At 33.2% G+C, this 13,982-nt stretch overlaps 2 protein-coding genes across 3 annotated transcripts; both read left to right on the top strand.

The window, feature by feature from the left end:
* Positions 1 to 6,287: 6,287 nt before the first annotated feature.
* On the top strand, positions 6,288 to 10,887 carry LOC143596222 (putative methylesterase 12, chloroplastic). Its single transcript, XM_077075060.1, has 5 exons — positions 6,288 to 6,859; positions 7,809 to 8,048; positions 8,587 to 8,730; positions 9,467 to 9,601; positions 10,410 to 10,887. The coding sequence occupies exons 1-5, from the start codon at positions 6,575 to 6,577 to the stop codon at positions 10,680 to 10,682; spliced, it is 1,077 nt and encodes a 358-aa protein (XP_076931175.1). The 5' UTR covers positions 6,288 to 6,574; the 3' UTR covers positions 10,683 to 10,887.
* A 1,123-nt stretch (positions 10,888 to 12,010) lies between these two features.
* Positions 12,011 to 13,656, top strand: LOC143596220 (small ribosomal subunit protein eS21-like). Of its 2 annotated transcripts, none has more exons than XM_077075058.1 (4): positions 12,011 to 12,097; positions 13,014 to 13,093; positions 13,175 to 13,307; positions 13,438 to 13,656. In XM_077075058.1, the coding sequence occupies exons 2-4, from the start codon at positions 13,044 to 13,046 to the stop codon at positions 13,498 to 13,500; spliced, it is 246 nt and encodes an 81-aa protein (XP_076931173.1). In that variant the 5' UTR covers positions 12,011 to 12,097; positions 13,014 to 13,043; the 3' UTR covers positions 13,501 to 13,656. The 2 variants fall into 2 exon arrangements, with proteins under 2 accessions (XP_076931173.1, XP_076931174.1); XM_077075059.1 differs by having other exon boundaries at positions 12,029 to 12,125.
* Positions 13,657 to 13,982: the final 326 nt, after the last annotated feature.

The raw sequence follows: 13,982 nt of genomic DNA, 5'->3' as shown, positions 1-13,982 counted from the left end.
TCTTGTGTTTGTTTATATCCAAAAGCATTTGTTTTCTTAAAGAACGAACATGGATACGTGAAACCATGTTAATTTGTTTAATGGGTCATATTTAATCGTTTATTTGTAATAAAGTTAACTGAACAAACCGTTGATGTAAATTGATCTTATTCTGAAATTTGAAATCTAAATAAATCCTGAAGTTTTACGAGTTACACCATTTGATTTATGTTTTTTTTTATTCAAGAATAATGACAACTAGAAATCCGAACAAACCGAAGAAAGCTAAGATGATGGTCTGTACCGGAGGCGATTGGGAGCTAGTTAATGGAGTTTTAGAGTATAAGCCATTAGGATTCATGAGACGTAGCATAGAGTGGGGAAAAGGCTTTTTACACGGATATTCTGAATTCAAGTTGCATGTGACAAAAAAGTTGAATTTGTCCCCAGAGAGTAGTTTTAAGATGACTTACCAATTTCCTTTTTCATCATCTGACCAAAAGAATATTGTAGTTGTGGAAGTAGCCGGTGGCGGACCCAGGATTTTTTGCCAATGGGGTCCCATATTTTCGGTGTTCAAATTTTTCGGGTCGGTCGTTGTTCAGGTCGGGTCGAGGCGAAGAACATAATAAAAAACAATATCATAATAAAACTTTCTTTTCAATCATCACTACCTGAACGGGTCAAAATGGGTCGGGTTGACACATAAACACTTTGTTTTCCCTTTCTTAAACATTTTTGAGATAGAACCTAGATCCACCCTTTCATAAGCATGTGTTCAAAACCATTAACTTAAACTAGTGAAAAATAAAACTGATATTTTAAAGTGTTTGAATGTTTCTAAAGAAAACCATGCATAAAGTTGAAAACAATGATATGTATTTTAGAGGTGTTTGAATGTTTCCAAAGTTATCATTGCAACATTAGCAATCAAATGATTGATTAACACTAAAAATTAACACAAAAAACTAAAAATTGAGCCTTGTAAGACTTGAACCCATGACCTTTCAAAGATAAAACAAAGGACTTTCCACCAGACCACATCAACATTAATAGTATGGGTTCCAAGTATTAAATCTTATGGGGTTCTCAAAAAATTTAATATACCGCTTCTAATAAATTTTTAAAAAACATTGGTGTTCCGGGACCCCGATCCACACTATGTGGGTCCGCCCCTGGAAGTAGCTGACACCGAGGACCTTGAGATATTCGTCGATAGGGCATTTGAAACGCCATAGGAACCAATTACATTGTATGTTGTCGAGTGTGGTCTGAATGGCCAGAATCTGTCTCTGTCACGCCCATGTAAAAGGGAAAGACAAAGCTAATTAATCCTTGGAGATTAAAGTTGTTGGGAACGTGTGTTTATTTTGTTATGTACTACTTTGATGAGTTACTTTTGAATTACTCTTATCTTGTACACCCTTTGGTAATGAGTTACTTTTGAATTACTCTTACTTTTGAATTACTAATGCCTTAATTGAGTGTAAGTCTCGTTAACTAGTGAGAGTTAGAGATGCGCATGAAATCAACACCTAATCCACCGACAATTTGGTTTTGTGTCTTTGTATTTCGACTTAGTTTCTGTTTGTTTTACATGTAACTAAATTTGAGAAAAGGCAAGCAAAGCCAAGTTTAGATTTATGAATCATATGTGATTTATTATAATTTAATAAAGAGTCAAATGTTATTTTAGTATACGTGTTTTGTCCAATTATGCAACTTTGGTACTGTTTTTGAATTTATTGTAAATGACTACCACACTTTTCAAAAACTTGTCATTTTAGTATTTTTTTAACCCCGTCTATTTTGTCCGTTAAGTCATGGGTAAATTGGTAATTTATTTTCTATTTTGAGCTAAGTTTATTTTATTTATCTTATGGTCAATTGGTCATGATATAGCTGCACCACCGTCATCTGATTTCACGCCATCAAATGGCCGTTTACAAAAAAAGTCAGACGACAGTTTTGACCAAATAAAGTCAAATTTTAAAATTTTATTGGTTGGTTGTCTGACCAATATTCGGACAGCCGTTCTAACCATAAACGTTCTAACAATAAAGACTACCAAATTTTGATTTTTTTTTCTCAAAACACTGTCTAACCTCCATGGATAAAGACGTTCATTTTTATCCTAGATTGTAAAACTTTTAAAAACTTTGGTCAAAACAGTCGTCCAAAAATTTTTGGCCCAAACAACCATTCTAGCTGTCCGAACGGCCGTTCTTACTAGATGGTCATGCTTTGAAAATTTTTAGTTAAAACAACAACAGTGGTTTGAACGGTGTATATAGTTGCCATGCATAATCAAAACACCATAAACAATAACCTCAAACTAACGCATATGTCAAAAGCTAGATCTAAAGTTATGTGTCTGAATATAATCATAATATTAATTAGAAGAATTATCTACTACATGAAGATATATAAAACCAAAGAATAAACTTACTGTTAGTTCGCCATTAAAATTAAAAGCTTAAAAACATTAAACCACGAGAGAACATAGTGAAAGAAAGAAGATGTCTGAAATAAAGAAGATAAAGCACTTCTTTTGGCTTGAATTTAAGAGCACTCTCAGCCTATTCTTTTTATTTATGTGAGAGAGTTTTGTGAATTATATGGTATAGTTATGAGTGGTTGTGAGTAGAGGAGAGAGAAAATGTTATATGAGAGCATTCTCAACCCATTCTTTTACCATATATTCATATAATATCATATAATTACACTAAAAATCACTGTATTTTCTCTCTTCTGTTTAATTAAATAATACTTTTTATACCTTTATCATTATATTTTCTCTCTCTTTCACTCACAACCACTTTTTGAAAATATTAAAATATTATACGATATGAACATATGAACAGTGAAACCCCAAATTTAACTTTCTCATATAACATTTTCTCTCTCCCCTACTCACAAACACTCATAACCATACCACATAATTTACAAAACCATCTCACATAAATATAGGGAATGGGCTGAGAATGCTCTGAGAAAGTTAAATTTGAGGTTTCACTGTTCATACCGTATAATATTTTAATATTTTCTAAAAGTGGTTGTGAGTGAAAGAGAGAGAAAAGATAATGATAAAGATATAAAATGTATTATTAAATTAAACAGAAGAGAGAAAATACAGTGATTTTAGTGTAATTATATGATATATATGAATATATGATAGGGAATGGGCTGTGAATGCTCTAAGAGCATTAACAATGGTGGATGAGTGATGAAAAACCAAACGCGTCACATCAGACGCCACATTAGATTTTAATTTATTCACTTTCAAACACCAAAAACTCTCATTTTTCCTCCAACACTACATTCATTTTTAAACACCCATATATTTCACATAATTACCTTCTTCTATATTTTCTTTCTAGAAACTAAAATACTTTTATCAAGTTAAATACTTTTATAGTATCTTATTTGTTATTTCATATTATTTAAATATTTATTGTTAGTTATTGTCGTTAAAAAATAATAATAAGATGGTTACTGTTTGTATGTAAGCTTAGAAACAAATAATATCTTTACCATTGAAAGTAAAAAACAAACAAAAAGTTTCTTTCTTTATATTAAAGTGGGGGTTGAAATTGGTTTCAAAAGTTAAATGAAAATTGAAAATTAATTACATGGAAACCACTTATCATGTTTGTTTTCATTCAGTTTCGTGAATATACTTTAAACTGAACATCACCTCTAACGGGTATTTGTCCCGTTCAAAATTCTAAATTAGAACTGAAGATGACATTGAAGGTGCTCTAAGTTGATTTTAAAGTGTAATCTCATTTGCAGTCTATGATGTGGTACTGTAGATTCATTTGGATTTTATTTAGGGTTCTACTAGGGACACCCAGACACTGGCCTATACGAGGCGTATTGATCCCCGTATAGTCATATACGAGATGTATACGGAGATTCAATACTCCGCGTATAGCCCTATACAGGGCGTATAAATTTATTTTTTAGAAAAAAAAATATTAGGTGTCTATAAAAAAACCCCTTTTATATTCAAGTACTCTTTCATTGTTACAATATCAGTAACATTTGTACTCTTTACACCTAACAATATGATTTTAGCTATTATATTTAAGTTTTAGTATATAAATGCTTTATAAAAAAAGGTTGGCCGTCAGTGGTCCTCCGTTAACAATGACTTAACGACATTATATATTTTTGTGAATTTCAAACTAATGTTTTAGAGATTTTTATCAGAAGGAGGATACGAATCAATTGATAAAATTGAGTCAAACAAGCAAGCATACCTTTGCTCATGCCCGACAGGTTTACAAAACGAGCCAAACTCTGCTCATTTACAAACCAAGTCGGAATCAATCGAGTATTTTTCGATCGAGCCTACATCAACTTTCGACCGTCAAGCAATCCAGACAACCCTAGTTTGAAGGCAAACATAGAATCAAACACCCTTTACTTTTGTGTATTGAAAGTGAATGCCCTAAGACTTCTTTTTATATATATGTATGATTAGAGGTGCACAATCAGGTATTTTTACGAACCGAATCGGGTAGGAACCGGTTACGAGTATGGTCAACAAAAGTCAAAACCAGGTTCGAGTAGGAACCGGTTCCGGGTATAGTTGGGTATTAGACCAGGTATTCTGGGTTTCTGGTAGGGTTAGATCGGGTTTTGACCGGATATAATAATAAAACAAAAACATGAATGGGTGACAAATACTCCTCGAAAACCGATTGTCATATTAGAGCCAGGTTTCGGTTATGCTTTCATACATCAAAACCCGAACCGGTTAATTCGAAACACAAAATCCAAATATTAAACCCAATCAACACTAGAAGATTACCCCCCCCCCCTTGATACCATTACTCGGGTACCTGGCTAGTTTTTCTTTCATTTACCTATTTAAAACAATGGTTACAAATTTCATATCTAGCAATATCGTATCTTCTTTTGTTGGTGCGAGCATCACACCATCACCTTAGATACTCGACCTTGATCTTTCCATCACTTTGATTGTTCTTGATATTTCGCTTTTAGCACGTAGATTTGAGATGGATGAGTAGTAATTGAGGATAACAAAATCAACTAGATCACAGCTAATAATCAATTAATCATGTATAATAAGGTCTCCATTCTTAAAAGTATAGCTTACAGCCATTAATCACGATCAAAAGTTTAATTTACGACCATTAAATCAAACATGTGGCAAGAGTTTTTGGTCCCATGTCACTCATCTCATTCAATACTGAAATTTGCATTTATTTTAATACAGTTATGTCAAAAGCATTTAAGAACACAAAATATCCACGTAGGTCTATCTCCATAAATTAGACATTTCAACCGAATCACTTAGGTGCTTTTAAAAAAAACATCACCATCAAATGATGAAGCTTGTGTTAGGTGGCTTTCATTGCAAGGGACTAGACCATCAAAAGTGTATAACTTTCTCTCGTGTCTAAGTATGACCCTTAAGTTCTAATACCATTCGAGAAGTTACATCCGATTAGTTTGACACGGCTCCCTATGGACATTGGACATGATGTGATGCTAAGGTGCATCCCCTCATTCTAGAAATGGTTCGTTTAAATCCTCCAAAATGCATATGTATCGGTGAGGGAAAACACCATATAATAGTAACCAAGATTCAAGTTTATTCCAATGAAGTCACTCATTTTGTTTATCTCAATTGGGCCACTCAACTTTCAGTTTGTCTTAATTGAATCACTTAAACTTTCACTTTGTGTTCTAAAACAAGATGGATAACTACTATATTATTGTATAAGTGATAATTCACCAATAAAAAATAAAAAAATGTTGGTTTTAATGATGTTTTAGTTATTCATGAATATATAATATGAAGGTAAAAAAGATAGTATATAACATTTATTGTATATAACATTTATTATAAGTTGAGTGACCTAATTGAGTTAAAATTAAAAGTTGAGTGACATAATTGAAACAAAATTCAAAGTTGAGTGAACTAGTTAAGACAAAATAAAATAGGAGTGATTTAAATGGAATACACATTAAACTCAATTACTATCTACAAAGTTGTCTTTATAGGAGTAAAAAAACTTACAAACCTTGTTATACTCTTTTAAATATTACCACAGTTCTATATCTACAACACATGAACACAAGGATGAGCAAAACGGGTAGTGGTACCCAGTCGGTATCAAGTTTTGAGTTTTCGATGTAGATACAATACCAGTATTTCTTGAACTTTGCTTTCAATACCAGTACCGAGCCAAATATTTCAATACTGATACCAAGAATTTAAAAATCAATATTGATATTTTCAACATCGGTACCGCTCTTCCTAGAAAAACAAATGGAAGTAACATGGGATGATTCTCCTTTACGGCGGAAGACCCTTTTGACAGGCTTACAAACAAAACAAAAACACTCGTACCCCACACGAACACAACTCAACCCAAATCCAGACAGAGTAAACGCTAAAGAAAGAAACACACCCACCCATTTATTCATTTAATTAATGCGTCACAAATTCAGCTTCCTATTATCATCCCATTAAATCAAATCCCCACCTAATTTATTTACCCATGTCCTCAAATCCCCTAATTATTCACACCCTCTAATCCATCCAACTCAACGCCAAATGGGTAACCGGTTCAGCTGCAAATCCAAGCCCGATGGGTCCAAAAGCAGCAGCCGGAGGTTTGGTGGTGGGAACCGGTCGAACCGGAAGCTGCAAACGGATGAGGAGTTGTTGCATATTCAAGCTTTGTCTCTTGCGATTCAACACCATCAAGCTTCTCAACGGTTTGAGGGTTCTATGTCTCGTCGGATTGGCTCCACTAGTTCTCGAAGACGGAGTAGTACTGCTTCTGATCCGTCGGTGAATAATAATAATAATAATAATACTGCCAAACAGCTAAAACAGGTTGTTTTTTTGCTTTATTTGGTGGGTTGTTTAATGTGTTCAATTTGGGAAAAAGTGTCAAGGGTTTAAAAGCTAAAAGGGTTTTTATTTTTATTTTTTTGAGTAGGATATTGATAATCATGTAGCCTTTTTGTAGAGTTGGCTATTATGGTATGTATGCCTTTTAGTTCTTTAATTTATGCAGGGCAGCAAAATAAAGTAATAAACTGCTAACATATCACTGAATTGGTCACACAGGGTCGTGTAACAGACTGAAATTGGTGTATGACATGTGAGGCACTTCATATGGCCCATATTGTTTATACGGGTCATATTAGGAGGTGTTTGTTCAATCATATGCGTCGTTTGACCATTTTTCGCTACTGTTTGACCATTTTCACCAGTCATATGGCCTGTTTGACCAATTTTACCAGTCACACGGGTCGTTTGATCATTTTTACCAGTCATGTGACCCATATGACCATTTCGCCAATTATGCGGCTTGTTTGATCAATTTTCGTCAGTCTACGGCCCCGTCTGACCATTTTTCGTCAATCATACGGCTCGTCTAATGATGTCAGATAGTATAGTATCACCCCTTATTCGTTTCTGATGTAATGGTTTTACTTTTGAAGCAGCCAATAAGCTTTATTATATAATCTTTCTATAGGTATACTTTGATGTATTTGGTATAATGATTTGTTTTCAAGATAGTAACGAAACTTAAGATGTATAAATTCATGACTTCATTTAATTTACCATATTAGATTATTATTCGATTCTTGTTATCTGCTTATTACAACTCCAAACAGCTAAAACACCCTTTATAACTTTATTACATATTATCTCATTCCGATTATTCATTTTCACATAACCATTAGTAAAAGAATGGTTAATGTTATTGTTAAGGGTGTTATCAGTTTATTTTTCTTCAACTCTACATTCTCTTATAATATATATATATTTTCAGTCACCAGAATTCTTGGAAAATCTTGAAACCAAGAATATTGTTTTAATACACGGAGAAGGGTTTGGGGCGTGGTGTTGGTACAAAACTATCGCTCTATTAGAGGAGTCGGGTTTGAATCCCATGGCCTTAGATCTTACAGGCTCGGGTATTGATTTGAAAGACACAAACAATGTCACTACACTTGAGGAATATTCAAAACCGCTAACCGATTATTTGCAAAACCTGCCAGAAGATGATAAGGTAATTAAAAGTAAAAAGATTCTGCATTTACCTTCACCGTCATCTAGGGACTGTAAACAAGCCGAGCTAGGATGGGCTCGGGCTCGAGCTTGAACTTAAACGAGCCGGCTCGGCTTGGTTCGTTTATTTAATGAGCTGAAAAGTCGAGCTCGACTCTGGCTCGTAAAAAGAACAAGCCAGCTCGTGGCTTGTCGAAGCGGTTCGTTAATTTATAAACGCTCTAATCAAGCGAGCCACGAGCTGAGCCAACCTTGGCTTGGGCTCGACTCATCTACGACAGAGTCGGCCCGGCTTGTTTACTTGCGAACTTTTTTGAGCGAGCTGTGAGCTTGTTGAACAGCCCTACCATCATCACAAGATTGTTTTTGGTATATTATTATTATTTTTTATTTTTATAATACGTATTTTTTTTCTTTTTCTATTTGTATTATTATTATTTTTCCAGACCCTGCCAATAGCGTCGCTATGGCAGGGATTTTAATATTTTACTAAGTACGTTTGTTTTTAAATTTTTGTTATTTGTGTGTGATTCTTTTAGGTGATCTTAGTTGGACATAGCAGTGGTGGTGCTTGTGTTTCTTATGCAATGGAGCAATTTCAAAAAAAGATTTCGAAAGCCATATTTTTATGCGGTACTATGGTTTCTAATGGGCAAAAGCCCTTTGATGTGTTTGCTGAACAGGTATGTGTAATTGTTGAGTTAACATGTTAAGTTTTTACAGGTCAAATATACTACTTTTTTTGGGTACAAATAAGACATGGATTTATTAGTCATCCTTTTGTTGGAGGTGGTAAGATGGGTGGGCCCGGGTCGGGTGACGGGTTGGGTTGAATCGGGTCATCTTTTTTGGTTGTCAAAACTAGTCGGGTTGACCAGGTTGGGTTGAATTGCGAACATCTGTTTTGTCCATCATATAATATTTTTTTTTGTATCTCTTATCAAATATGATTCGAAAAGAAATATATTAGTACAATTATAATCTAATTTTTTGGAATAAAATGATTTAAGAGGCATAAATCAAAAGTACGCCTTGCCTGATTTTCAACCTATTTGACCCGTTTCCAATTTAACTAAATTTGTGAGTTGACTCATACCCGTTTGAGATAAAACATAACCCAAATAGACCTATTCATAAGTTATTGAGCCGAAACTTGTAAGAATTATATTTTTTATACAGAGAAGAGATTAATATATTACAGAGTAATGAAAACATATTAGGATATAAAATTTATGAACTAAGTTAAGGTTAATTCTAATTATAGGTTGATGGGACTCATGTTAAGTACATTATTTATTAATCATTTTAATGTTTGCTTAATTTTAGACAGAAATATGATTTTTGAAGATGAAAAGTAGTTTGTTTGACCTTTAAAAAATCAAACTCTGCACATTCTTAACACAAGTTTTTATTTCCCAGCTCGGATCTGCAGAATTCTTTATGAAGGAATCAAAGTTTTTAATACACGGAAATGGGAAAGATAATCCTGCCACTGGATTCATGTTTGAGAAGCATCAAATGCGTGGATTATATTTCAATCAGTCTCCTGCAAAGGTATTTTTATATCATTTTCTGCATGAATTTTAAATATTTTGTATGTTTTGAAAAAAAATGTTTATAGATAACTAATGCACTAAATATGAAAAACAAAACTCATAATATATGTTTGGAAAAAGAATAATGTAGTAGGTTTTATGCATGGCATCTGTTTGTGACACTTTTGCCCCATTAGATCCGTTTCCTTTTTTATTCTTTTTCAAAGTGATGAAACATAATCCATATTGGCCCATTCACAAGTGAATTAAGTCGAAATTGTTACCTTTACTTTCTGCCTGCACACAATATGCAGGGCCCGCTAATTGTACCGCTGTAAACGAGCCGAGCGAGGTTGGGCTCGAGCTCGAAGTTAAATGAGCTGGCTCAGCTCGGCTCGTTTATTATGAGCGGAACAGTAGAGCTCGAGCCAGCTCGTTAATTTATTTATTTATTATTTTTATGTAATGATTGTTACGTATTTTGATATATAAAAGAAAAAAAGTATTTTTTTAATACGCATAATACAGAAGTTATAAACTAGAGAATTTATAATATTTTTGTTTTTTTTCATAATCTTTATATGTAAATTTTATTATTATTGCTGTTATTTTTATTATTACTTTTATTATTATCATAGTTGTAAAAATCATGTCTAGCAGCCGAGTACTTGACGAGCCACGAGCCGTGCTGACCTTTGCTCGAGCTTGGCTCGTTTAAAAACGAGTTTTTTTGAGCGAGTCACGAGCTTTTTGAACAACCTTTCGTATCAGCAACTACCATCATACAAAATGTTGACTTGTCAAGGCGTGTGGTTGACTTATTGCAGGATATTGCTCTAGCTATGGTTTCCATGCGGCCCATTCCACTTGGGCCCATGATGCGAAACCTCTCACTATCCAAAGAAAAATATGGAACGGGCCGTAGGTTCTACATCCAAACACTCGAAGATCACGCACTTTCACCGGATATTCAAGAAAAACTCGTGAGAGAGAATCCACCCGAAGGCGTTTTCAAGATCAAAGGTAGTGATCATTGCCCGTTCTTCTCTAAACCACAAGCGTTGCATAAAATTTTGCTCGAGATTGCTCAAATCGCATAGCGAAATGGACTACTTTTGAGTCAACACGTGTAGACGATTAAATATTTTTATTTTTATTTTTATATACATTATATATTTATTATGAGATGATTAGAGAGTTGTAAGTTCATAGTTGCAGATTAAAAAGAAATTGGGATGTCTTTTTTATTCACCAGCAGAGATTGAAAATGAAATGTATTTAACATTTTTATAATTGAAAATATGATTTAGAAATGTATAATTGTTTCATCAAACTTATTGAAATAATAAATTTGAGATCGATCCTTAGCATTATGATTATAAGGTGGTTGAGTGGCTCAAACATAAGATGCCTGGTATCGTTTGCTTGAGTCCCTTTAAAATTCAAGTATACCAAGTTTATATAATATGTCATAATGCATAAATCTACTAGTATTTTTTTTACTATATGAATTTATTTGTATACAATTTTTAAGGTCCTATGTTGCAATATAAGATACCTAATTTTCAACTCGTTCTAGGATTGAATATGTTATCCAATGAGTTCACATTAGTAAATAGTTTATGTACAAAAGGCTACCTCAGTATAGGTTAGCACCAAAGATGTAGATTCCAAACAACCCCTAACTCAAGTAAATAATTATAAGTCGCGTTTGGTTTTTATATACTCCTTCCGTCCCTCCCGTCCCTCTTTAAGTGTCACGGTTTGAAAAACACAAAGTTTAAGGTAGATTGAGTGATTACTTTTTTTGCTTATCAAATGACAATAATACCCTTAGAAATTGGGTCCATCAATATTGTTTATTAACGCTAGTTGTGTGTGTTTAAGGGTAAATTGAAAATTGACTAATAAATTTTGAAAGTGAATATTTGTAATGAGACAAATAAAAGAAAATAATTAACACTTTTAATGGGACAGAGAGTGTATACTTTTTAAAGTATTAAAAGTATTTGCATTCAAAAATATGTTTGGTTAAATATAAAATTGAAATCGAATTCATCTTTAAATTTCTTCAATTAAAAAGATTTGAGACTAGACATCTATGAAAAAGTTTGTAAATATCGATGAAATATTTTACCCAAACTATACATAAAAATTTAAATAGTAAGAAATGCATTTAAAAAATGAAACTAATGTTTTCTTAACAAACTAACGGAATACCTAATACTAGTGTGTATACTCAATACTCGACTACAGATTTGGGTGATGCATGACTGAAATTACCAATACCTGACCAAAACACTTACATCGCCATTAAAACGCCTTTAATTTGAAAAGATTTAACTAAAGGGGCCACAATGCTGATAAAAGGATAGTTCAGGGGCCAAACCGATCAAGGGTATGATAATACTATCCCTAGCTAGCATACAGATATATAAAGCAATGAAATTAGGGTTTTCATATCCTCGCAGCCTCATCTCAACGCAGCAGCCGGAGTAAACCATCGTCATCTCAGGTCTGCATTATCTTCGTTAATCGATCTCGTAAGAATTATAGAACTGTACTACTGTTTGTTAATTACTTCAATTAATTTAATTATCTGCTGAAACTGCCGTTGTCGTAATTAACAACTGAGAATTAGTACTGTCATCGTCTCAGTTAAGAGTCCTACTGTCGATTTATTCCTCAGTTCACCTGCTTTCGTTTTTAATTCGAAATCGATGAGTTAAAATCTACAAACGCAGATCTCTGTTTTGTAATCTGTAATGCAATTGTTTTAAATTTTTTAAACTATGATGGAGATACTGTCATTAGTGTTCATTTTTTTTGTTATTGTAGCTAGGATTTTAAACAAGTCGTTATGACTTAGGAGTGCTCGAGCTCTGCCCGTGAGTTGTTTTTTTTAATCTCGGGCCTGGCTTTGGCTTGGCTTGGCTCGTTTATTATGTATTAAATATAAATATTTTATATACATTTTTATATATTTGACTTTAAACAAGCCTAAGCATGGCTCGAGCTCGGTTGTAAGTGTTAACTTAATACATAGAAGTCCAATAGAGGTCTAAGTTAAAAACACACAAGGCTCAACTTGAGGTTGAAAAAGTTCAGCTAGTTTTGGACTTTTTATCCATTCAAGCTCGAGTAGCTTTCGAGCAGCTCGGATCGATTGAACTCCTAATTGTAGCTTGTTTATCATTAATTATTTAATTTACTTTTGGGTATTATTGCTGAATATTCTCTTGTGAGCAGACTTTAAAATGATTTTTATATGTAATTTAAATATAAAACTCAGCTATTGAAAAAAAAAAATTGATAAAAAAGAACTTGAGCAATTGGTAAAAAAAGTTGAGGGTGCATAGAAATGCTGTTTTTTTGTTTGATTGATTATTGTAATTTGTTTTGTTCTTGTTTTAACTTGTTTTTGTCTTTAGATTTAGCCGGTGTTCAAAGATCTTGCAAACATGCAGAACGAAGAGGGACAAAACATGGATCTCTATATCCCCAGGAAGTGGTATGTTATTTATTAAGCATTTTTCTATTTTAAATTTAAATCATAAATGTAATTGCTCATTGGAATTGTATCTTTCTGCAGCTCTGCTACTAACAGGCTGATCACTTCCAAGGATCACGCTTCAGTCCAAATTAACGTTGGTCATTTGGACGAATCTGGTCGATACACCGGTGGGTTTTCTACCTTTGCCCTTTGCGGTTTCGTGAGAGCTCAGGTAATTTTTTTTGTGTTTACAAACATTAAATCTTTAATTATATTGAAAGAATGTATTAGTTTATTACATTGATAATTATAAAACCATATGAATTAAAACTGATATATGACTAATTATATTATATTTGCAGGGAGATGCTGACAGTGCACTTGATAGGCTGTGGCAAAAGAAGAAGGCTGAGATCCAACAGTAATTTCTTTGTCTGGTTTGTTTTCACCAGAGGGTCTATTTGATTTTGGGACTATGTTAAACTTTTTCTTGTTTTTTATGTAAGACGCGGTTTTACTTTTGTTAAGGAAAGACATATTGCATCAATGTTTGATGTTAATGTTTGGAATGTTTTTTGCTATATCTTTTAGACTATAGCTTCATCTTAAGGTTGAGCTTCTTGTTGGTGTTGTTATAACTTATAAGAGCCACTCTGTGTTTCTAGTAAATTATTAGTTTAAGGTAGAGATGAACAGAAAATTAATATCAGAACAAAACCTATTTAGTTTGTTAAAAACCAACCCAAGCTTAGAGTTAGAAAATTCGTTTGTATATTTCTTGCCAGAAACCAGTTAGTAATCAGTTATTTGAGAACAGGTCTGTACTGTTTGAATATAACAAAACGTTAGTTACCATTGGAGACTTGGAGTATATATTTGTGACCGGTTTTGGTATTTTTGTATTCCA

The sequence above is a fragment of the Bidens hawaiensis genome, unplaced genomic scaffold (assembly GCF_021521415.1).
Source record: "Bidens hawaiensis isolate Kalapana, Puna unplaced genomic scaffold, B.hawaiensis_p1.1 tig00046164_1, whole genome shotgun sequence".
NCBI classification, from domain to species: Eukaryota; Viridiplantae; Streptophyta; class Magnoliopsida; order Asterales; family Asteraceae; genus Bidens; species Bidens hawaiensis.
Note: the sequence above shows the minus strand (reverse complement) of the source record. Positions and strands in the feature narration are given on the sequence as shown.

Bases quoted from the DNA above. Each gene is read 5' to 3' on its own strand.
- LOC143596220 (XM_077075058.1), top strand. From the start codon at position 13,044: ATGCAGAACGAAGAGGGACAAAACATGGATCTCTATATCCCCAGGAAG. The intron at 13,094-13,174 runs GTATGTTATTTA...ATCTTTCTGCAG, and splicing joins CTCTATATCCCCAGGAAGTG to CTCTGCTACTAACAGGCTGA. The intron at 13,308-13,437 runs GTAATTTTTTTT...TTATATTTGCAG, and splicing joins GCGGTTTCGTGAGAGCTCAG to GGAGATGCTGACAGTGCACT.
- LOC143596222 (XM_077075060.1), top strand. From the start codon at position 6,575: ATGGGTAACCGGTTCAGCTGCAAATCCAAGCCCGATGGGTCCAAAAGC. The intron at 8,731-9,466 runs GTATGTGTAATT...TTTATTTCCCAG, and splicing joins TTGATGTGTTTGCTGAACAG to CTCGGATCTGCAGAATTCTT. The intron at 9,602-10,409 runs GTATTTTTATAT...GACTTATTGCAG, and splicing joins TCAATCAGTCTCCTGCAAAG to GATATTGCTCTAGCTATGGT.